This window comes from Haemorhous mexicanus, chromosome 11, assembly GCF_027477595.1.
Source record: "Haemorhous mexicanus isolate bHaeMex1 chromosome 11, bHaeMex1.pri, whole genome shotgun sequence".
In the NCBI taxonomy this organism is placed as follows: Eukaryota; Metazoa; Chordata; class Aves; order Passeriformes; family Fringillidae; genus Haemorhous; species Haemorhous mexicanus.
In genome coordinates, this window is record NC_082351.1 from 22036147 (window position 1) to 22059773 (window position 23627).

Here is a 23627-nt window from a genome sequence, read left to right on the forward strand (position 1 = left end):
TCATCTTCAGCTGGTGTCACCAGCACCCCCATGTCCTTTTTTGCTGGGCCACTTTCCAGCCCCTCTTCCCTCACCTTGGAGTGCTCCATGGGGCTGTTGTGACCCCAGAGCAGGACCCTGCACTTCACCTTGTTGAGCCTCACACCGCTGGCCCCAGCCCACGGATCCAGCCTGCCCAGACCCACACTCCCACCCAAATTAGTGCCAGCTGTGAACTTCTGAGGTCCAGATCAGCCATAAAAGCACTAAACAGGGCTGGCCCCAGGGCTGAGCCTTGGGGAAGCAGCTGCAAACACCAACCCCTTTTCTCCTGCAGTTCCTGTGGTGGCACCCACGAACATTGGCGGAGGAGGAGGGAGCCGCTCCGAGCTGGTCATCACATGGGAGGTAATTCTGAGCCCAGTTAAACCTCAGCTGTCCAACAGGGATAAATCTGTGGGTGAAATCACAGCCCTGCTGAAATCCAAAGGGTTTTGGTCACCAGCTTTGGTCGAGCCTGGATTTCACCCTGGATGTGCAGAGCAAACAGCCTGTAAGATATACAGCAAGTTTTCTGTGTTACAGGGAACAATTTGTAAAAATAAACACTTTAAGAGGCATGTTGTAAAGATGTTTAGAAGTCTGCATAACCCTCTTATCTCCATTGTACAGGAGGTGCTTAACACGCTAATCTGCTTGGCCATTTTCTGCATTTGCATTTTTCCTACTTTTGTTTACATGTTTTCCATTCTGGAACACTGTGCTGACAAGACATATCCTATTATGCGTTAAAGGAGATGAGCCCTTTAATTCTGCAGCACTCCAGCGAGAGCAGAGAATACACATTTCCAGAGCAGTTAATGCCAGACAAGTTGCAAAGGGTGAGTGCAGGTCATTTCAGAGAGTAGAAAGTGAGTGCTGTAGGAAGGAGCCTCCTTTTCCAGCCTCCCAGCAGCTTCCTGGGATGAAGGCAGGCAGCCTCTGGCAAAGCCTGGGAAGTGATGGGGTAGCTGCTTGGTCAAAAAGTGAGAAATCAGATCAAAAGAAAATTTAAAAAAATCCCCACTAGATAAATAACACCGCTGATGTTTTCTCCTCCCCGTGCTGCAAACAGAGTGAAATCCCACTTTCCCTGATCTAAGTTTTCCTCCATCTGCACCTTTCACTCTTTTGTTTCATTTTCTCCTCTTTGGGAGCAGAAGAACATGAAAATGGAAAACAACCTGAGAGATCTCGATCAAATTATCCTGCTGGACTCCGCAGTGTGTCCCAAAAACAATCAGAGGAAATCCTAATTATGGCCAGCAAACAACCCTGAACACGACTCTGCGGCTTTCTGTGATGAACTCACTAAATGTCTTGATTAAATCTGAGGTCACAGAAGCCTCAAAAACAAATTAAATGCTCTAGAAAGTAGCTTGAACTCCTATAAATCCCCAGTGAGGCATCATCTCTCACATTTAACTCTCTCAGGGCTGGAAAAGAGATGGAAAGGGGAATATTGGGTGTTTGTAAAACACTGAAGGAAATGCATGTGTTATAAATGCCAGGGCAGGCTCATTATCATCATTTTTACTATTAAAATTAGAAGGAATTTATGATAAAAATAACATAAGTGCCCTGAAGTCTTCTGAAGTCCTTTCAGATTTCCCCGATCATCTCACAGTTTGTGCTCCCAAGAGTTTGCAGAAGAGGTTGGAGCCAGGACTCAGGTCCTGACCCTTTTTCTGTCTTTTTGCACCATTTTCCATGCCTGCTTTTCCATGCCCCTTCCTTTGATGCAAGCCTCTGAAATAAATGCGGTTTTACTGAGAAACACTTCCTTTCTCCATTTAATCCTGATTTTATTTCATAAATGTCCTCTTGCTTTGAGACTGTGGAAGTATTTTTATCCCATGAAAAATCAAACTTCATGCTGGACACGGTGTTGCTGTAATTGCCTTTTCAGTTTGAGCCTTTCATACGTATCTTGACATGGGATTTTATTAATAGAAACATTAATTTTGCCATGTTGACTTGCAGGAACATTTCTGTTCTGAGAACCTAAATAAGAATATGTTCATGCACTTGAGGCTTTCTCCTTGCTGAAAAAAATACATCAGTACTGTACTCAGAGGCAGGCAATTATACAACTGACACACATTTCTTTGTATACATTTGTTCCTTCCCAACTCTTTTTTTTCCTTTAAAATCATTTATTTAAAATTAGCATTCCTATGCCCCTTTGGGGAAAGGAAAAAAAATCTACAAGCTACAACTTGTACTGAGTGAAATGCTTTTAATTTTGCAAACTTCATGCCTGAAAGAGACAACTTTAATGGAGCTGATCAGATCTTTTGTTTCTAAACTGATTGCCCCGATAGATTTATTATTTTGATTTTTATTTCAATATTACATTGACGGATGGGGCAAACATTATTATCTTCTCCAAAGCACAGCCAACTAAATCAATACCACTAAAATACAGCCAGGGAATGAAGATTCAATTAAAACAGTGGATACATGTGAACCTTTATTGACTGCCTTGTCACCACAGCCAGTGTCAGAAGAGCTCCAGAACGGGGAAGGTTTTGGCTACGTTGTCATGTTCCGTCCCCTTGGCTCAACAACCTGGACCAAAGCCGTGGTGGCCTCGGTGGAATCCAGCAAATACATTTATAGGAACGAGAGCATCACACCCCTGTCTCCTTTCGAGGTCAAAGTTGGTGTCTACAACAACGAGGGAGAAGGGACCCTGAGCTCCATTTCCATCATCTACTCAGGAGAGGATGGTAACACGAGCTACTCGTAGTGGGAATGGGTGTGCAGCAGCCAAGGGTGACAGATATGGCCAGGCAGATCTCACAGGGTTTTTGAGGGCCATGCTCTGACCTGCTCATTGGATGTTTGTATCAGACCTGAGGCAGGAGATGGGAATCTGAACTAAAAAGAGCTAGGGGCAAATTTTCGGAATGATTTTCAGTAGAGGGCCTGTTTCAATTCATTTGTCCCCAAGGTGCTCCTGCTGAGCGTGTTGGGAAAACTGGGAGGCACTCAAAGGTGTTGCTCTCAGAGGGTTTGGTTCCTCAGACCGCTCAGTGTGGCTGATCTCTGAAAACCTGCTCCAGCAGATGGGGACGGACAATTCTGAGAACAGGTTTTGCTGACATCCCTCCATACGTGGAGAGCAAGCCTCATGGTTACACCAGGGCTCTTCCTGCTGTTTCCCCTCCCCTTGCACTGTCCCTGTGGTCACACCATGTCCCAGCAGCTGTGTTTCCCTGTCCCAGAGCCACAGATGGCCCCGGCGGGCGCCTCAGCGCTGAGCGTGTCGGCGGCGGCGGTGGAGGTGTCCTGGCTGCCCATCCCCTGGAACCGGCACACGGGCAGGGTGCTGGGCTACGAGGTGAGGGGCTGGGCTACGAGGTGAGGGGCTGGGCCATGGGCAGGGTGCTGGGCTACGAGGTGAGGGGCTGGGCCACGAGGTGAGGGGCTGGGCCATGGGCAGGCTGCTGGGCCACGAGGTGAGGGGCTGGGCCACGGGCAGGGTGCTGGGCTACGAGGTGAGGGGCTGGGCCACAAGGTGAGGGGCTGGGCCATGGGCAGGGTGCTGGGCCACGAGGTGAGGGGCTGGGCCACGAGGTGAGGGGCTAGGCCGAGAGGTGAGGGGCTGGGCCACGAGGTGAGGGGCTAGGCTGAGAGGTGAGGGGCTGGGCTGAGAGATGAGGGGCTGGGCTGCGAGATGAGGGGCTGGGCCACGAGGTGAGGGGCTGGGCTACGAGGTGAGGGGCTTGGCCACGAGGGGAGGTGCTGGGCCACGAGGTGAGGGGCTAGGCCGAGAGGTGAGGGGCTGGGCTGAGAGATGAGGGGCTGGGCTACGAGGTGAGGTGCTGGGCTACGAGGCAAGGTGCTGGGCCGCGAGGCGAGGGGCTGAGCTTCGAGGCGAGGGGCTGGGCAACAAGGTGAGATGCTGGGCCACGAGGTGAGGGGCTGGGCCACGAGGTGAGGGACTGGGCTACGGGCAGGGAGCTGGGCTACGAGGCGAGGTGCTGGGCTGCGAGGTGAGGGGCCGGGCCACAAGGTGAGGGGCTGAGCTTCGAGGTGAGGAGCTGGGCCGCGAGGTGAGGGACTGGGCTACGGGCAGGGAGCTGGGCTACGAGGTGAGGGGCTGGGCAATGAGGTGAGGGGCTGGGCTACAAGGTGAGGTGCTGGGCCGCGAGGTGAGGTGCTGGGCCATGGGTTGACAGGCTCTGACACCTTGAAGATGTCCCTTTCCTGTCCAGAATCCTTTTGACCTTCTGGTTCCTCCCGCCAGTTAACAAACAGCTGCTTCCAAGTCAGCAGAGCGTGGAGCTCTTCCCTGGCTCTCATGAGCAGAAACCCACCTGAGATAATCAGGAGGGTTTACAGCCCAGAACTGCAGCTCTGTCCCAGACCTTCTGTGCTCAGATCTGAGGACAGGCACACGTGGCACTGCTGACAGAGCAGGGCAGGTTAAATGTCCTCCAGCACTACCCAGAGCTTGTGCTGTGGTGCACTTTTAACTTCTCCCTCCTCCTAATAAAATCATTTAGGTTGGAAAAGACCTTTAAGACCATTAGGTCCAACCATTAACTCAAACATTTGAAGAGGGCAGTGGAGGAGTCCCTATCCCTGCAGGGATTTAAAAGCTGTGTGGATGTGGCACCTGGAGACGTGGTTTAGTGCTGGCCTTGGCATTGCTGAGTTAATGGTTAGACTTAAAGATATTTTCCAGCCTAAATGATTTTGACATTTTAGGATTAAGTAATGTCAGATATCATTCCCAGTCATTTTACTTGCATAGTGAAGCATTTTCTTTTTTTCTTTTTTTTTTAATTTGTAGATAAGAGGAAAACAAGTCAAAAACACTTTAAATCCTGTGCTATCACTGCAAGGTATAAATGAAGGTAATAAGAGTCATGTACAGTCCACAAACCTTCCTAAATCAATTACTCACTGAAAAAAATAGCAGATCTAAATAGGTGTCACTGAATCAAAACTAGAGCCAGGATACAAAACAATTAAAAACCTTTTATATGATTGAGATAAATGCATTTTTGTACCTCTTAAGGTTTTCTTTCATTGTGTTCAGCCATAAAACCAACAAAGCTTTTATCATTCCTTACCTTATCAAAGGTTTCCTTCTGGACATCTGTAAATTTAAGGATTTCATTTAGTTCCTTAATTGGGATTCAGTCTCTGAAATGTTATTACTTCTCTATAAATATTCATGCCTGGGTTTACATCCTGCTAGATTGGAGTACAAAAAATCCTGTATTCCTCAAAATCTTCCTTGTCAGCATGTCTGCTTCCCAGCCAAGCCTCTAATTGCTGGAACACAATGAATTGCCTGTTCTTTGTTCTCGCTTTTTAGGTTTTATATTGGATAGATGATCCCAAGGAAAGCACAGCTGGGAAGGTCAGAGTCAGTGGGAATGTGACAGCCAAGAACATCACGGGCCTGAGAGCCAACACGGTGTATTTTGCAGCAGTGCGAGCCTACAACACTGCGGGGACAGGGCCCTCCAGCACCCCAGTGAATGTCACCACCAAAAAATCCCGTGAGTATTGGATTTGGCACAACAACGGGGTCACTGTTGTGCCAGGAATGACACAGGAACAGGTGAGAGGCAGTCTTGTAGAAAGAGCAAAAGAAGGTTTTATTCAAGAGAACGCGTGGTTTTTATAGATGATACAAATTCTATTTGATTGGCTGATTAACAAAAACACCCTTTTCATACACCATCCTTGAGAGGAACAGGAAGACAAAGTAGAAAAACACCACCTGTAGATTGTGTATACTTTACAAGTTATCACATCTTTGCAACTCCCTGAAAGTTCTCACAAGTGCTGTGAGAGATGCTTGCCCTTCCTCTCTCTCTGTCCCACGGCACCCACACGAGGGTCCCAAATTCCCAGCTGGGACAGGCACATTCCCCAGGACCCATCGCTGCCAAAGGCTTCAACAGCAGGGAAAACTGAATCCCAAATTTCTTCATAAGTCAGATGACAAAATCTGTGACTGAGAAACTTCTCTGGTCCTAAATGAGTGCCCAGGAGGGAGGATTTCTGTGTGCCCTGGAAGAGCAGCCCCCTTGCTTTCAGGGGATTCCAGGGATGCAGAGCCAATAAAGGAGGGATGTCCCACAGGTCAGACAGGAGATTCTGGGGTGAGGCTGTGTTGGTTTGGGGGTTTTAAAGGAAGCTGTTGGAAGCACAAAATACAGAGAGGGTTTAACCCCTCTGAACTTTGCACTGCAGAGCTCAGCATAAGGGACACATTGATATAAATTCAATTTAGTTTTGTTTGGTTTTTTTTAAATTAATAGTAAAATTAAAGCACTCTGCTGTTTTGTTTTCCTTGGAATCTATTTCCCCAGTAAATTATTGATCAGCCCTTTAGCATAAAAGGGAAATATTTCTCCTGAGTTTCACCAATTTTCCTCTTTTCTATATGCTGTTCCATGCCATTACTCCAAGTGCAAGATAGGAACAACTTGTAGAATGAGTTAATTGATTTTTTTAATTGCCACAAAACCAATATTTACTGTAAATAAAACAATCAAAAATAAATCCAGAGAAGATATTTCTGAAGGGCTCAAACAGAACCCATCCCTGGAATTGTCCAAGACCAGGTTGGATGAGGCTTGGAAAAACCTGGGATGGTGGAAGGTGTCTGTGACCATGGCAGGGGGTTGAATGAAATGAAATTTAAGTGCTATTCCAACCCAACCATTATGTGATTGCATTAAATTCATCACAGTCCATTTTTCAATAGAAAATAGATTCATCTCTGGGAATTCTTCCCTCTATTCCTATGTGCATCTCTATGAAAGACAAGTTAAAGACATGGCAGTCAAATGACAAAACACAGGAGGAATAAATTTGCTTTTGTTTTACATCTACTTCATCTTCTGTCAAATTCAGGATTGTGCTAATGGTTCATTTAAAAATTAAAGTCAAAATAACCTTTTTAATATTTAAATATCTAGATTAAAATTTCAAGCTCTGTCTGTGGAAGATGCAAGCACTTGCAATAAGAGAAGAGATAATATGTCAGGAGAATATAAACAATGTGCATCTGGAGCAGGAGATGGAGCTCCAAAGTAATAGCTCTGTCTTCCTGCTCAGCATCCAGCATTCCTGCAGCCTTCTGCTCATCCCATTATTGCAGGGACTCAGCAGAGCTGAAATGATCCTTCTGCCAAAGAGGTGCAATTCTGATTGAAGTGTTCTTCTCTAAGATCGATGGGAGGTCGAAGGTGACATCCTGCTTTCAGTTAAAAGTACTTAGGGAGGTGGAATTGAGGCCCTCAAACCATGGACATGGCTCCATAAAGAGCTGTTCCCTTCTGGTTCTTTAATTATATGGCATGGATTGTAAAAATCCTCTTCCTCCTCCTCTTTCCTCTTCCCCTTCCTTTTCCTTCCCCCTTCCTTTTCCATTCAACTTCCTTTCCTCTTCCTCTTCCTCTTCCTCTTCCTCTTCCTCTTCCTCTTCCTCTTCCTCTTCCTCTTCCTCTTCCTCTTCCTCTTCCTCTTCCTCTTCCTCTTCCTCTTCCTCTTCCTCTTCCCCTTCCCCTTCCCCTTCCCCTTCCTCTTCCTTTTCCTCTTCCTTTTCCTCTTCCTCTTCCTTTTCCTCTTCCTTTTCCTTTTCCTTTTCCTTTTTCTTTTCCTTTTCCTTTTCCTTTTCCTTTTCCTTTTCCTTTTCCTTTTCCTTTTCCTTCTCCTTCTCCTTCTCCTTCTCCTTCTCCTTCTCCTTCTCCTTCTCCTTTTCCTTCTCCTTCTCCTTCTCCTTCTCCTTCTCCTTCTCCTTCTCCTTCTCCTTCTCCTTCTCCTTCTCCTTCTCCTTCTCCTTCTCCTTCTCCTTCTCCTTCTCCTTCTCCTTCTCCTTCTCCTTCTCCTTCTCCTTCTCCTTCTCCTTCTCCTCTTCCTTTTATTTTTTCATCTTCCTCTTCTATTTCCCTTACAAATTCATACATATACACCCAAAATACATCAATATTACCTATAGACACTGGAAATTCTTGCACTTACAAACCTCAGCACGGTACAGCAACAAAGCCAAGTGTTACCTAAACCATGACATAACATCAGCACCTCAATAAACTTGAGCAGATATTTGGGATTTCTGTTGTTCTTGACAGCATTGATTACAAGAAATTAATTGAGGAAACAATCTGCCAGTCTCAGACCTGGAACTGCTTGGTTTTGCTAGCAGATATTCCTATGGATTTGGGAAAGTGCTCTTACCAGTTATTCTGGTTTCTGGCTGGAAAAAAAAAGCCCAGATAATTTTGTTTTGCAAATCCTCCTGTGGTGTTTTTTCAGCCCCAAGATCATGAATTAAGATAGCTTTAAGTTCCCATGTCAAAAAGCTTTGGTCAAGGCTGTAATTCACCCATTTTTGAGTGATTTCAAACCTCTTCAGAGTGCACAGCCAATGAAGTATTTGACATCCTTTGCCTCTTGTGACTGTTTTGTTATCCAATTCCATATATAAAATATTTCCTGAAAGCAAAAAAAGAGCTTTCAAGCCATTTTTAAATAAATTTGCAGTTTGATGTATGTGAGAGTAGATAAAAGTCTTCATAAAGAAATGAATCTTTTCCAACACTGACAGTGTGGCTGATGGAAGGACACCCCTGGATATTCACCTGGGAGCTCCACCAACACCTCATTCCCTACCAGAGGGATGGATTAAACTTCTCCAAAGCCACGAGGCAGATGGATATGAAACAGCAGCACCCATCCATTTGTTTTATCTCTGTGGGAAATGAAAGAAATTATCACCAAATCAACTGTTCCTTCCAAGTGACATCCATCACTCACCAACACACAGGGGGGAAGAGAAGGATCCCAGATTAAATAATTTAAGATCAGGGCTGGAACGTGTTTCTCCAAATCTCTCCTCATTTTTACCTCTGTTTCAATCCTCCTTTCCTGTGCCACCACCCAGCAGGGCTGGGCAGGATGTGCCATGGAACAGGAGAGAACGTGTTGGCCTAAATCTGAGCTCAGTTCAAAGGCTCAGCTCCACCCTCACATGTTCACACGGGATTCAATTCTACTCACTTGTAGGCAAATTTTCAAAGTCCTCGCACTTAGGCATAAAAAGCCTTTGAAAAAGCTGCTCTCAGCCTATTGTGCTGAGAATTTCTAAAATCCCACAATGTTTCATGGTGGATCGCATGGAGACTTTCATGTGCAGCTCTTTGTAACCTGTCCTGGATGATGGAAATCTTGGCTTCTGTAGTTTGCTCTCAGTTTTAGCTTTTTCTGAGATCCAGACAGCAAAACTTCCTCTAGGACATGGAAATACAGAGAGGAACAACATTTTCCTTCCATAAAATCTCTCAAATATAACCTGAACTGTCAGACACTGTCAGGCTGTGCCTAATTTTGCAAATGAAGTCTCACAGTAAGAGGTTCTGTGCTATGAATAGATCTTTATTCTGACTAATACCAGAGCAATGATGGACTGGAAAATGGTTTTTTCTCTTTTAGGTTGGAATCACCCAAGCATTTTCTACTTCCATATCAGCAGCTCATTCAGCTACACTATGAAAATTAATACTCAGTTTATCTCGTTATTATCATAATCCTTTTTATTTGTTTTTTTGAAAGCACCAAGTCAACCCCCAGCAAACATCGCCTGGAAGCTGACAAATTCCAAAATCTGCCTGAACTGGGAGCATGTGAAAACAATGGAGAATGAGTCTGAGGTGTTGGGCTACAAAGTAAGTGATTTTTTATCTCATCAATCAAATATTTTTGTTACAATACAGGTACAGAGATTTGGTGGAAAGTGAGTGCTCATTACCTGGAACACTGATTTTTCTGGATTTATTGGGATGGTTGGCTGATGTTTATACAAATAATCATTCAGAGTAGGACTTATTTATCCCAACAGAGGGATTTTCTGTCCCCAGTCCTGTATTTCTCATGTCCCCTCATAATCTCACTTACCTAAAGTTTCTTGCTTTCATATCTCCAGGGAAGGAGTTGCACAAATGTATGAGGAATAGAGAACAGCCTTTGAAGCATTAAAGGCAGTCATAAACCACATTTAAACATTCTCACTCTCTGGCAGTTCATAAATGGACCTTTAAAAAAGAGACTGAAAGATACTCACACAAAGATCTATGTAGGAACCAAAAAGCCTTCCCATAAATCTACTTTTAAAGGAAATACAAATTTATTTTAAAGTTTGGTTTCAGTGCAGCATTCTTTGATTATCCTTGGGTTCTAGGAAATCACCTGCTGTGGTACCCGCCCTGAAGTCCTGCAGAATTTATTCCCCTCTTTAAATTGTTTTTAACACCCTGCAGGATGCTGAGAGTGCTCGGAAAACTTTGGGACACGACAGAAGAATCTCTCAGTCCCCCCCCCCAAAAAAACCCATTAAAACTTAAAACAAAATGAAATAACTCTTGTTTTCCAATCCCTTTTCTGCTCAGATTCTGTACAGACAGAACAGGCAGAGCAAAGCCCATATCCTGGAGACAAACAACACTTCAGCTGAACTCCTGGTCCCGTTTGAAGAAGATTATCTCATCGAGATAAGAACCGTCAGCGACGGTGGCGATGGCAGCAGCAGTGAGGAAATTAGGATTCCAAAAATATCCAGTAAGTGAGAGAATTTTTTTCCCCCCTCTGAATGCTGTTGCATAAGAAGAAATCTGTGCCTCTAAGCACAACAGATTCCCAGATTGTCCCTTGCCATAGGTGTCCTCCCTCCTGGTGCTTTTTGCTGCTGGCTCCTATAAATTTGTCTCTGATATTCTGACATCCATTAGAGGAGAAAGTTTTGCTCCACACCTTATATTTAGTGCAGGTCTCCTCTGCCCTGGCCTGCAGAGCTCAGGGAAGGACACAGGAATACGATTTCTTGGGAAAGTCAAAGTTCTCACACATAATGTGGCCCTGGACAGAGATCTCAGCCCTGCCCCATGGCTGTGCTGGGGTGGGCCAGGGTGCAGCCTCTGCTCTCACAAATAACTTTTTATTCATAGAAAAGGAGCATATTTATATTTATATATCATTGCCTGTTTTGAAACAAAGTAGTCAAAACCCTCCTGAAGAAGATACTCATGGGAAAGGTGGGATGTGGATCCAAACCCCTTCTCCATGAAATGGCCACTCAGCTTAATAAACAAATAAATAAAAATAACATTTGTGGATAATGTTTCATCTTGAAAAGAGGACAGAGATTGCTGTTAAGCTAAAATGCAAAGAAAAACTAATTTTTGACACAGATTTACCTCTGTCTGTTTATATTTTTACAGGTTTAAGCTCTGGAGCAATGAAATTATCCCAAAGGATAGACCATACATTGGCATCTGGGATCCTGCTGCTGAGCTCTGTTCTTCTAAACCCTTTTCCTTGCTGGTTCCAGCAATGCTCTGCCATGGACTTCTAAAAATAAAAAGTGTAGATTTTATCTTAATTCTTCACCATAACCAACATTCCTGAGGAGAATCAGCACTGGGGAGGGGGAGGGAGGTGGAAGTGGTCTGTCATTAAGAAAATATTAGGCATCAATATTCCATGAGTTTTTAAAAATAGGCTTGGAAATGAAGGGGTAAATCAACATGCATTAATTAAACGGAGTGATGCCAAACCTAATTTGGGATTGACTCGTGGGTGGTCTCAAATTTTCTCCAAGTAGTTGTTATTGGAACAGCATTTTAATGGAATGTCAACCTGTGCAAGCTGATGCCACGGAAGGGAGCAGGGATTTAAAACTCTTGTGATGTGGATATTATTTATCTCATGTTCTTCAATGTATCCTGTTAAAAAAAAAAACACTTTCAATTAAATAAAAGCTATTTGTTTACTTTTTGCACTTGTCTCTATTAGAGGAGGTGTCATAAAACACATTATTTGAAGTACCCTGTGCTATTTTCTGCAGAAAAGGGGAATTTATAATAAAACTTATAAATAAAAGGAGTCTCCTATGGGCCAACCCAAAGCCCAGTGAATTCCCCAGAAGAACTTTCAGTGGCATCAGCAGGCCTTGAAGCAGAGCTGAAATAGCAGCACCTTTTACACCATCAGACACTTCACATATTCTCAAATCCATTTTAAAGGACTTTTCCATGCAAAGACTGTTCTGATCAGCAGAACTTCCAGACACCCTGAATATTTTCTGAGGGAGAGCTGAAATCTAGCTGTCACTTAGCAGGATCAGTTGCTCTCTCCTGATTTTGTTATTCTTTGCTGTGGCTTGAAAGTGTAGATTCATCTTTGAGTTGGGCGTGAAGGTAAATGAGAAGAACATTGATTTTCATCATCTTGAAATATAAATAAAAGCAGCTAATTAAGCCCTTCAATCTCCTGAGTCCCTAGAATGACAAATTAAACACCAGAGCTTGGCTTTCAAGTCAGGAGATGCAGCTCAACACTTGAAGCCACGCTCCTGCCAGCTTCAGCTGCATTTGATAAAAGGTGTTCTTTGCCTGATGTCATTACTGGGAAATCTTTTCTTCCTTCTCTCTTTGCTCTGAAGTTTATTTTCTTTGCCCCACTGTCAGATCCCCGTTGTGTCATCTTTGTAAACATTTATAACTACAAGGTAACCAAATACCCCAAATATTTTTAAAAAGGGGACTGTTGGAATGGGGGTGAGGATGTGTCAGCACATGAACGAGTAAAAGAATTTCAGCTGAGTGTGTAAATCCTTCAAAGAGCACATTAAACCATGCTGGTTATCCATGGCCATGGCAAAGGGAATTCACAGAGGAAGCTCCAAAACTTTGGTACCTCCTCAAGGTCCCTGCCAAGCCAAACCTTTCTCTGATTCCTCACAGAATCCCAGGGCTGGACTGGCAGGAAATAAACTCAAAACTGATAAAATCGTTGCAGAGCCACGTGGTAGAGACTGATGTCCAAGCAAATAACCCTTCACAGGATCATGGAATGGTTTGGGTTGAAAGGGACATTAAAGACCTCTTCCAGCTGGTGATATTTAATAACCCCCAGACTGCATTCAATAAAATATTTTCTGGAGGTCAATCCTATTTGGTTTTGAGAGAGTTTTTTGCATCATTCCTTCCTAGCAGGTGTCCAGCAGGAGCTCTGCTCACTCCCAGACCTTCTGTGCCCATTAAACAACAGGTACCTTTTATTTCCCTTCATTAAACTGAATCTGAAATTCTTATACTTCATAACAGAACTGTAATTCTCTGCTAGCTTTACCCAAAACATCCTTTTATTCGAGTGAAAAGAGATTTTCTGCAGAGCAGTTACAGCTCAATAGAATGCCTGAGCGATGCTTAATTACAGGGAGGCTCTGGAAATAAAATGTCACTTTTAGAAGTCTGTCCTCTGGGATTTCTACAAAGTTCCTAATCACAGGAGTTATTAGGAAGAGGTTTAACACAGCTTTCAAAAGAGGAGAATGGTTTAGAAAGAAATGAATGTGCTATAGAAAATCCTGATAATACCTTAATGAAGTAAAAACATTTTTCCTAGCAGGGGAAGTAAACAATGAAACACTTCTTCAGATTTCTTTTGTGCAGCAATGATGTTCTTTTCTTGCTGTAGAAGATCCAAATCAGACTCTTTAAGCTCAGCATTTCTCCATTTTGTCACTCCCAAGGGAGCAGCCCTTTTTAAAAAGGGACAACTGCAGAATCCCAGGAATATGAGTGAACGTTCCCTTGCTGGATGCCCTCGGAGCTGGAGGTTCCAGGGTGAATATTCTGCCTCAGGAGCAGAGCTAAGCAGCCTTAAGGAGAAAAAAACTTTGAATCCATCTCCTCCCACCCTCCCTAAATCACGGCAGAACTTGTGCAGGTTCATTTTCTCCTCTTCAGCTCCCCAGTCCTTTTGTTGGTGTTTCACCAGGACAAATTGAGCCTGAGCTGCCCAAAGCACTGAAAGTCCAGCTCTTTTTATGTGAAAGTGTTATTAAAGCAGCTGATGCTGAAATGGAGAGAGTTCACATGGCTGGCAGCTTTCATTAAAAAGAAAAGAGAAAGGGTCAAAAAGAATTTTGTCACTTAGAGTTGCAGGAAAAACTTTGGAAATAGGAACAGCACAAATCCCCTAAAACCAGAAGTTGAAAAGAAAACAACAGAAAAACTCTGCAGTGCTCCTCATTTTTAACAGCCAAGAACCTGAATGAAAAACCCCATTTAAAGGTGCCCAGTAAAGGGAATTTTGGGCCCAGACTTAGCAGATTTTAGAGAAAATCACAGACCAGCCAAAGTTTTCAGACAGCTGGAAAAATAATACCTATTTTCTTTTGATAACCTAAGCAAAGTACCAAAACATGAAAGAGACTCACAGTCAGGGATTTTCATCTTGAATTTAACACATCAACAAAATATTTCTCCATGAAAAAAGCAATTTTGAGCTTCTCCAAATGTTTCCATTCCCTCCGAGCACAATGTTTCTTCATGATTTACGAGCATTTAAACTTTATTTAACACCTTCTCCCTTCTTTATAGGGCAATTTTTGAATAGGAATGCCAAGAAACGAAATAAAATAGCCCATGTGTGTTATTGCACCAGCCCCTAAATCAACATCATCCCAGAGTGCAGAAACTCCCTGTTTTCTGTGGGTGGTTGGAATGCAGCCCTGGCGACGCCTTGACACCGAGCTCTAAATCACATCCACGAACAAATGTGTTGTAAATGTGCAAAAAAGCTTTTATTGGTATCAGCCTGTGCCTCAGTGGTGGAGAATCCTCTGCAGGGATTTGCAGGGCCCGTGTGGAGGAGGGGATTCATCTGCTCCCAGGGATCTGGGGATTCTCTGGGGCTGGCAGGGGATCCTGGCTCCCTCTGTGCTCCCCTCCGTGGATTTTTGACTGCTCAGGGAGCACAAGAGATGTGAGAACTTGAATAAACCAATGGCTTTGGTGTCCCTGCTCGAAAGATGGCAGAGTTTGAATAAACCAATATTGTTTGTTGTGAGGGTAGAGGTGGAAAACTCCTCTTAGCAGAGCCTTGCACTCTTTTGTCCATCCCTGCAAGCCCTGGTGAGCACAGCAAGTTACAGTTTGTGGTGCTGGGAGGGCCCCAGGATGAGGTGAGAGATGAGGATTTGACTCCATGTTCCCAGAAGGCTCTTATATTAATATATTATATTATATTATATTATATTATATTATATTATATTATATTATATTATATTATATTATATATTACATTACATTACATTATATTATATTCTATTACATTATATTACATTATATTACATTATATATTATATGATATGATATGATATGATATGATATGATATGATATGATATTCTATTACATTATATTATATTATATTATATTATCTTATATTACATTATATATTATATTATATTAGATTATATATTACATTATATATATTATATTATATTATATTATATTATATTATATTATATTATATTAATTATTACATTACATTGCATTATATTATATTATATTATTATTACATTTCATTACATTATAATATATTATATTATATAATTATTACATTACATTGCATTATATTATATTATATTATTATTACATTTCATTACATTATATTATATTATGTTATATTTATTATAATTTATACTAAAACTGTACCAAAGAAATAGAAAGGATACATCCAAAGGCTCGAAAAAAAATTAAAGAAATTAATAATAAAAGCTCTTGACTGACCAGAGTCCTGAAACAGCTGGACTGGGATTGGTCATCAATTTAAAACAATTCTCATGGAACCAACCAAAGCTGCACCTGTTGATCAGCAGCCTCCAGACCACATCCCAAGCAATCAGATAATTATTGTTTACATTTCCTTTCTGAGGCTTCTCAGCTTCTCAGGAGAAAAATCCTGGGCAAAGATTTTTCAGAAATATCATGGTGATGAGAGTTAAACAAGTTAAAACAGCACACTTCACCTAAATCCAGAATTAATCTCTACTCTAAGGCAATTTCCATCCTCCCATGTCTGATTTATTCCCCTCCAGCACGGATATTTCCAAGACAACATCTCCAGAATTGCCCTGGCAGTGCCCAAGGGTTGCTGCACCTCAGTGCTCCCAGAAATGAGTTTCAGGTGCCTCTGTAGGTGCAGCCACCATGTCATGGAGGCACAGAATCCCAGAGGGGTTTGGGTTGGGAAGGACCTTAAACCCCAGCCAGTGCCACCCCTGCCATGGCAGGGACACCTCCCACTGTCCCAAGGTGTCCCCAGCCCTGTCCAGCCTGGCCTTGGGCACTGCCAGGGTGTGCTGGCCTTGGGAATGGGTGGACTGAGGTCTGGGGGCAGTCCCAGAGTCATTCCCACCAGGATGCTGAGCTCTCCCAGGCACAGCTCCAGCAGGACTGCCCCAGCCCATCTCTCCTGCCAAGGAGGGGCCCAGCCTCCCTCCACTGAGCTGGGTTCTTTTCCGTGGGCTCCTTCTGCTCCTGACTGAATTTACGGGAGGGACAACACCTCCAGAATGGTTCTGAACTGAAAATATGAAATAATGGCAAATGAGGCATTCAGAAATACCCACCTAAAAAATTTAAATAGGGTTCCAGAGACTTCAGACAGAATGCCCTCGGCCAAATCCAGAGTCTGGGTAAGGATGTGACATTTCTCTCACTCTGACCATTATCTAATCTAAAAACTGAGGGAGAGGGCGGACAATCAGCACTGCTGAAATAGCCTGTATGAAATCTTCCCTGGAAAAATTTACCATGAGGAAAAGGTCAGTTGGACATTTTGACAGCACAGTACAATGAGGGCCTCTAAATAGCTTCAATCATCCAGGCTTTTTTATTAGCAACTTCTTTTGTCAGTTCCTAGCACTAAATACTTGAAAATAGGTCTGACGTAGCAATTAAAATGTCAAATTAATCATACTGGTGTGCATTGTTTCTTTGCTTAACCTATTTTATAGACACCAATATATTTCAGCACTGAGAAGCAGCTACAAATGTTTGTCATCTTTATGGAATGAACTGGAATAATTCTGAAATGCTGAGGGCTCCCAGAAGAGCAGAAGTTTCTTGTAAGGTGCTGTCCTGGGTTGGCTATATGATGCTTGTATCCCAAATAATTATATTTATGAGATAGGAATCTTAATATTCCAATAAGATAAATGGAATTGTTGCACTTGAGTCATCACCCCCTAGCAATTGTTACTTTCCACATTGCCTTCAGTGAAATGCCCAGCACAAACTTTCCCCATTCATGTGCTTCTTTCTCCTTGTTTTGGTTTTCCAGCCACACTCCCATCACATCCCTCTGCTCCAACCACTCTGCTGCACCTCCTCAGGTAAAATCCAATTTTTCCCTTAGAAACCATCCTGGTTTCTGGCTCTGCCAGTAGCCTTGCATTGTGTCCCTGTCATGGTAAGAAGTAAAATAAAAACTGAGAGGCTCAAATGCAGGGTTTCATAAAAAATGGAGGTGTCTGAGAGGCCAGACCTCCTACAGCTCTTGGGGCTGTCACATACCCAGGTGGGAGCACCTTCCCTTCCCTGCACCTCTTGCTGTCCTTAGAGTCACAGAAACAGGAATCATGGAAATCGTGGTGTGGTTTGGGTTGGGAGGGACCTCAAAGCTCACCCAGTGCCACCCCTGCCATGGCAGGGACACCTCCCACTGTCCCAGGTGCTCCAACCTGGCCTGGGGCACTGCCAGGGATCCAGGGGCACCACAGCTGCTCCGGGCACCTGTGCCAGGGCCTGCCCACCCTATTCCCCTGAAATCCCCTTTTCCCTGGCAAATTTGAGCACGGGGATCTTTTCTGGAGCTCTCACTGCCGTGGTCTGTGGGAGCACTGCTACCATGATTTAATTACATTATTCTGCAGCCCTGCTGTCCCAGAGGTTTTAAAGAGAAACAGCAGAAATCTTCCCTGGGTCCCAGTGCCCTCAGCAGATTCAAAGCCTGTGCACTTTGAGTGGGTTTAGAATTTATTTGAAAGCCTTCTTACACCAGCACAATTTATCCACAGAGATCAGCAGTTTACATCGTATTGATTAATGCAGTTATTGATTTATTCTGCAATTGTACTGGCCAGGTTTATACAGCACTGGAAAGTGCTATTTTCCAGGAGTGATTGACTTCTTTCTTTATTGACTAAAATGAGCTGATAAAAATCATCCACTGGCTGAGCTAGAAGTACTTTTTTTTGTGTTCCTGCTTCCAGCAGAGAAAAGTGGGAGACAAACACTGCTGCAGAGAGGAGGGAAGAAGTTCCAAGCTTAACCCCTCTGTTATTACCCTGCCTGGGCTAATCCCAGCCCCAGCCTTAGCCAGGTGAGAAGCTGGAGGGCTGGAAAAAGGCAGGCAGGAATTTGGATTTGGGGGAGGAGAATTAACCTGCTCCTCCTCATCCACAGGGATTTGGATTTGAGGGAGGAGAATTAACCTGCTCCTCCTCATCCTCAGGAATTTGGATTCTGAGGAGGAGAGTTAACCTGCTCCTCCTCATCCTCAGGGATTTGGATTTTGGGGGAGGAGAATTAACCTGCTCCTCCTCATCCTCAGGAATTTGGATTTGGGGGAGGAGAATTAACCTGCTCCTCCTCATCCTCAGGGATTGGGATTTGGGGGAGGAGAATTAACCTGCTCCTCCTCATCCTCAGGAATTTGGATTTGGGGGAGGAGAATTAACCTGCTCCTCCTCATCCTCACTTAATGCCTGAATGTGGTTTTTAGAGCTTTCTGCTGCTCCTGAAGGTCACTGTCCCCTTGCCCAGGTGTGGGAGCCTCAGGTGGGCTCCTGGGAAGGGCTCAGGGATGGAATGGGGCTCATCCTGCTGGTTTGGGGAAGGTGACCCCTGCACTTGGGGCTTTTTGTAGGATCTTGAGGCTTTGCAGTGCCACACAGTGAATATAACCCCATGGATCCTGGCTGTTCCCAGGTTTTATCCAGTTTGGGGGAAGAGCCCTGTACTCCTGAAACATTTGGCTGGGAATCACATCAGCTCTGAGCTGTTCTCCTGCTGGAACTGCTCCATCAGGCCAAGGAAATTCCACTTTTTGACAAGTACCAGAGCTGCATCCTCCCCCCAGCCCTTCAAATACCCAGCTCCCTGTCTAGAGGGTGAGACACTTCTATTTCATGTCATCTGTGCTGCTTTCAGTTTACAAATCACTATTGCTATAGTCGTATTTTTAAATATATATATTTCTATATTTGCATATTTGCATTTTCTAGTGAAATATGTAAAATAAAATTAACCCAGATCGAGGAACAGCTCCTACAGAGAACACCCATGAAAACCCACACGACTGCACTTCAGAAATACTCTCTAACAGAAAATTTCTTCCAGGCCATTTAGTTTCACAAGGCTTTTTAAAATTCCTCTTAAAGGCTGACTTGTAAAATAAACCTTGTCTCCTATTTAATATTCACACACCTCTCTCCCAACACCCAAGCATCACAAGTTGGAAGAGAGAACTGTGCTCAGGTGTGATTTTGGCAAAAGATGAAGTTTATTCCATCAAGCCATGGATTTAAGGCAGGGTTATGGGTTTACATTCCCACTGTTCTGCTCAGGAATTTTTGTCCCCAAGGAATGAAATTTTTCCCCAATTTTTCCCCAATTTCTGTCCCCCCTGCTGCCCAGGGGCACCTGGGGTGAGGTGTGGAGCACAACCACCCCCAGCACTGGCCCCCAGAGTGAATGCATTTAGCAAAAAAGGAAATTCAGAATCAAAGTGTAAAAATAAAACTAAGTAAATAAGTGATCTTTCGTGTATATATATGAAATACAGACACGTGCAAACTCAGCAATGTGCACATAGACATGAGGAGCAGGAAATGGAGAGGTGTGTAAGGAAAATAACCCCACATTTCTGATTTTCCCTCACTGCCTGAGAAAGGCAGTCCCAGCTAGAGGTGGGGTGGAGCACAGACATTGCTATCGAGGGCCCAGAATAATTTGTCTAATTACATAATATCATAATTGATCTGTTAATATAATATTAAATATAAAATATGCTGTATATTTTTATAATATAATATAATATATTTATAATATAATATATTATATTATATATATTAATAATATATGTAATATATAAATAATTTATGCAATATATATTATATATTTCTATATATTATATATTAGATAATATATGCATTATATATAATATATGTGATATATATTGTGTTATATATTATAGATTATATTTTATATATTTTTGTATAACAGATTATCTATTTCTATATATTATATAATATATGTTATAATATATATAATATATTATACAATATATAATCTAACACATATAATATATATGATATAATATATATTATATCACACCTTATATAATATAAGAAATAGATAATCTGTTATATAGAAACATATTATGTATTATATATTCTATATTCTATGTTATATATAATATATTATATACTATATATTATATAGTATACATTATATATGATATATAATATATTATATGCTATACATTATATATTATACATTATCTATTATATATTATATGCTATACATTATGTATTATACATTATACATTATATAATATATATTATATATTATATAATATATATTCTATATTCTATATAATATATAGTATATAGTATATAGTATATAATATATAATATATAATATATATTATATATAATATATAGTATATAGTATATAATATATAACATATAATATATAATATATAATATATTATATATTATATATTATATATTATATATTATATATTATATATTATATAATTTTGTATATTACATTTTATATTTTACACATGATGTTTTACACATTACACATTGTATAATATAAAATATATAATATTTTATCTCGTATTAATTTATTGAAATAATCTCTGGCACCACATTCCTCAGCAGCAGCTCCCAGTCCTTCCTCTGCATTAGGAGATGTGTGTTCCTCCCTCCAGCCACTGCCAGGTTCCCTCCATAACCACATCCTGCTATAAATGCAGCCCTGGCTCCCTCACTTACTGCTTGTGGGAGGAAATAAAATAACAACCTGCCTTGCACTTTAAAACCTTGTTTGTAAAACATCTTCATAAACCCCCTCAAAGAAACATCTGAAATAAAATCATGGCTGTTGCTCCCTATCACTCCAGCCCTACAAATTGATTCTTTTCTTTAAATTAAAGCCATCAACTACAACAGGGCTGCCTTGTGGCACTTGACAACTTTCAGTAGAATAAGCCTGCCAGCATTTATTGATTCCTGGGCACCCTGGGCTGTGCTGGTGCCTGCCTGGGCCTTGCAGAAAATTCAGGAGCCCAGCCCAAATGATGCCTTTGGGTTTTAATCCCTGTGACATCCACTGGCTGCCAAGGCTTTCAGCACCACTCAGGGTGGCAGGATGCTGACTGTGTATCCATTGGTATTCTTTGGTTGGATACTAAAACATGAGGGGCTTTTCTCCAACAAAACCACGTTTTCTTCTTTGTTCCCCTGTAATACATCTATTTTTGCAGACAACAGGGGCTGCCAGATCCTTCAAACCAGGTTTCCCCAGATCTGTGTTTTGCAGAGCTGTTTAAGCCGAAAGAGGCACCAAAATGCTCTTGGTTGTGCTTTGTCCCTCAGGAATTTTGGGCTCTGGATTTGTCCCCTCAGGATGGGAAGGATCCAGGAATAGCCTTCTCCAAAACACCTCCTGTTCTGGGAGCCAAAATCTGGCTGATTGCCCTGAGCTGTTGTCTCCTCCCTCTACACGACAACTGTTGAGTGGAAAAAATTTGAAATTAGAGAGTGAAACAAGTTCACAAAATATCCACAAATATCTGCTACATAATTTTTTAATTCTTTAAAGATTAATGGATGAGAAGAAGTGATTAATTCAAGCTTTGCTTTGCAGATGATCTCTCAGGCCTCACAGAGTACGTGCACAGTCAATATTTTGCAAATGTTTTGATTAATAAATCTTTATATAGCCCACTGCAACTTTGTAGATTTAAATTGATGCTTGCACTCTGCATACTGATTTTCCCCGCATGGTTTCCTGACTCAGGCTCGTTAGTCCAAAGGAAAGAAAACAAAATAAATGCTGCTGAGCCCAAAATATTTCACTTTCACCGCGTAAGGTATAAAACCCTTTGGAAGCCACTAGGCAGAAGGTGCCACCACTGCATCAGGCAGCTGTCCCCACCTCCAACCCTGTCTCCCCAGCATCAGCCTGGATTTTTCTCTGGGCTGTCAGTTGCTCCCACAGCAAGAAAAAATGGAAGAACATTGGGATTGAGAGACAGAACAAGAGGAAATGGCCCCAGGCTGCACCAGGAGAGGCTCAGGTTGGACTCCAGGAGGAATTTCCCCATGGAAAGGGTGGGCAGGGGCTGCCCAGGGAGGATTGGAGTGCCCATCCCTGGAGGTGTCCCAGGAACGACTCAAGGACTGGGCACAGGTTGGACTCGGTGATGCTGGAGGAGGAGGAGGAGGAGGAGGAGGAGGAGGAGGAGGAGGAGGAGGAGGAGGAGGAGAAGGAAGAGGAAGAGGAAGGCGAAGGGGAAGGGGAAGGAGAAGGAGAAGGAGAAGGAGAAGGAGAAGGAGAAGGAGAAGGAGGAGGAGGAGGAGGAGGAGGAGGAGGAGGAGGAGGAGGAGGAGGAGGAGGAGGAGGAGGAGGAGGAGGAGAAGGAGAAGGAGAAGGAGAAGAAGAAGAAGAAGAAGAAGAAGAAGAAGAAGAAGAAGAAGAAGAAGAAGGAGGGCAGTTTGTTTACTGACTCCAACATTTATAGACTTTCAAAAGTGACAGTGGATTGGAGGATGAAATTGCCACCTCTCCATGACTCTGGACAAACCAACAGCCCATCACTTTCTCCTCCTTCAGAGAGGAATGTAAAAACAATTATTATTTACATAAAAGTGTGTGAGAAACTCCATTACAAGAATGTGAACATCAGAAGGCCTAGAAGAAGTGAGAAGAGCAGGGTGACACAACCCTCCCAGCCCCACCTGGACACTGAGAGAAACCCCATGGCTGCAGTCAAACTCATTAATAAACATCATTTGAGTCAAGGGAAGTCTTGTGCTCCTGCTGGGACAGAAAACAAACGTTGAATCTCTTTGGCAATGCCCCATCACTCACAAGAAATATAAAAGATAAAATAAATAAAATAAATCAGGAAAAAAAAGGTTTTATTTGGTTTCTGATGCACAACAGGATCACTGGAAGCCACTTTGTCTTCACATGCACCTCCCACAGCCTCTGATTCTCTTCACTTCCTTTCCTGATCACATCTTCATGCCCTCATGGCACTTCTGCAAACATTCCTGCAGCTCCATAATTAAACCCTCAGTCCATAATTAAACCCTCAGTCCATGATTAAACCCTCAGTCCATGAATAAACCCTCAGTCCATAATCCAAGGAACTGGTGGGACAGGGAAGGTGGGTTCTGTCACTGAGCTCTGTGGGGTGATCCCTGCTCTTTCCAATTTTTCTGAGTAAAAGAAGTGTTGAGCAACTTTTCTTTCTCCAGACTGAACTTGGGATCCACATCCAGGGACTTTTCCAAAGTTTTATCTTGTCCTGACATTGGATTATGGAAATGCAACAGGCACCTTAATTCCACATTTAAAACATCCCCAAAAAGGTTAAAGCACACTCGGGCTATGCTCATCCTGTAAAAGGAACCATTTCTTATAAAGAAACCCCCATAAAAGCACTCAAGTGCCAGAGAGGATGCTCAATATCATTTTTTTAATAG

General features: G+C 42.6%; 1 protein-coding gene across 1 annotated transcript in view; it reads left to right on the forward strand.

The window, feature by feature from the left end:
* Positions 1-11770, forward strand: part of CNTN6 (contactin 6) — a 78644-nt gene extending 66874 nt beyond the window's left edge. Inside the window, exons 14-20 of the mRNA XM_059856844.1 lie at positions 317-387; positions 2516-2750; positions 3249-3364; positions 5354-5540; positions 9607-9719; positions 10440-10608; positions 11268-11770. Coding sequence (XP_059712827.1) covers positions 317-387; positions 2516-2750; positions 3249-3364; positions 5354-5540; positions 9607-9719; positions 10440-10608; positions 11268-11401 — 1025 coding nt within the window. The 3' untranslated portion in view covers positions 11402-11770. The remainder of the gene's footprint in view (positions 1-316; positions 388-2515; positions 2751-3248; positions 3365-5353; positions 5541-9606; positions 9720-10439; positions 10609-11267) is intronic.
* Positions 11771-23627: the final 11857 nt, after the last annotated feature.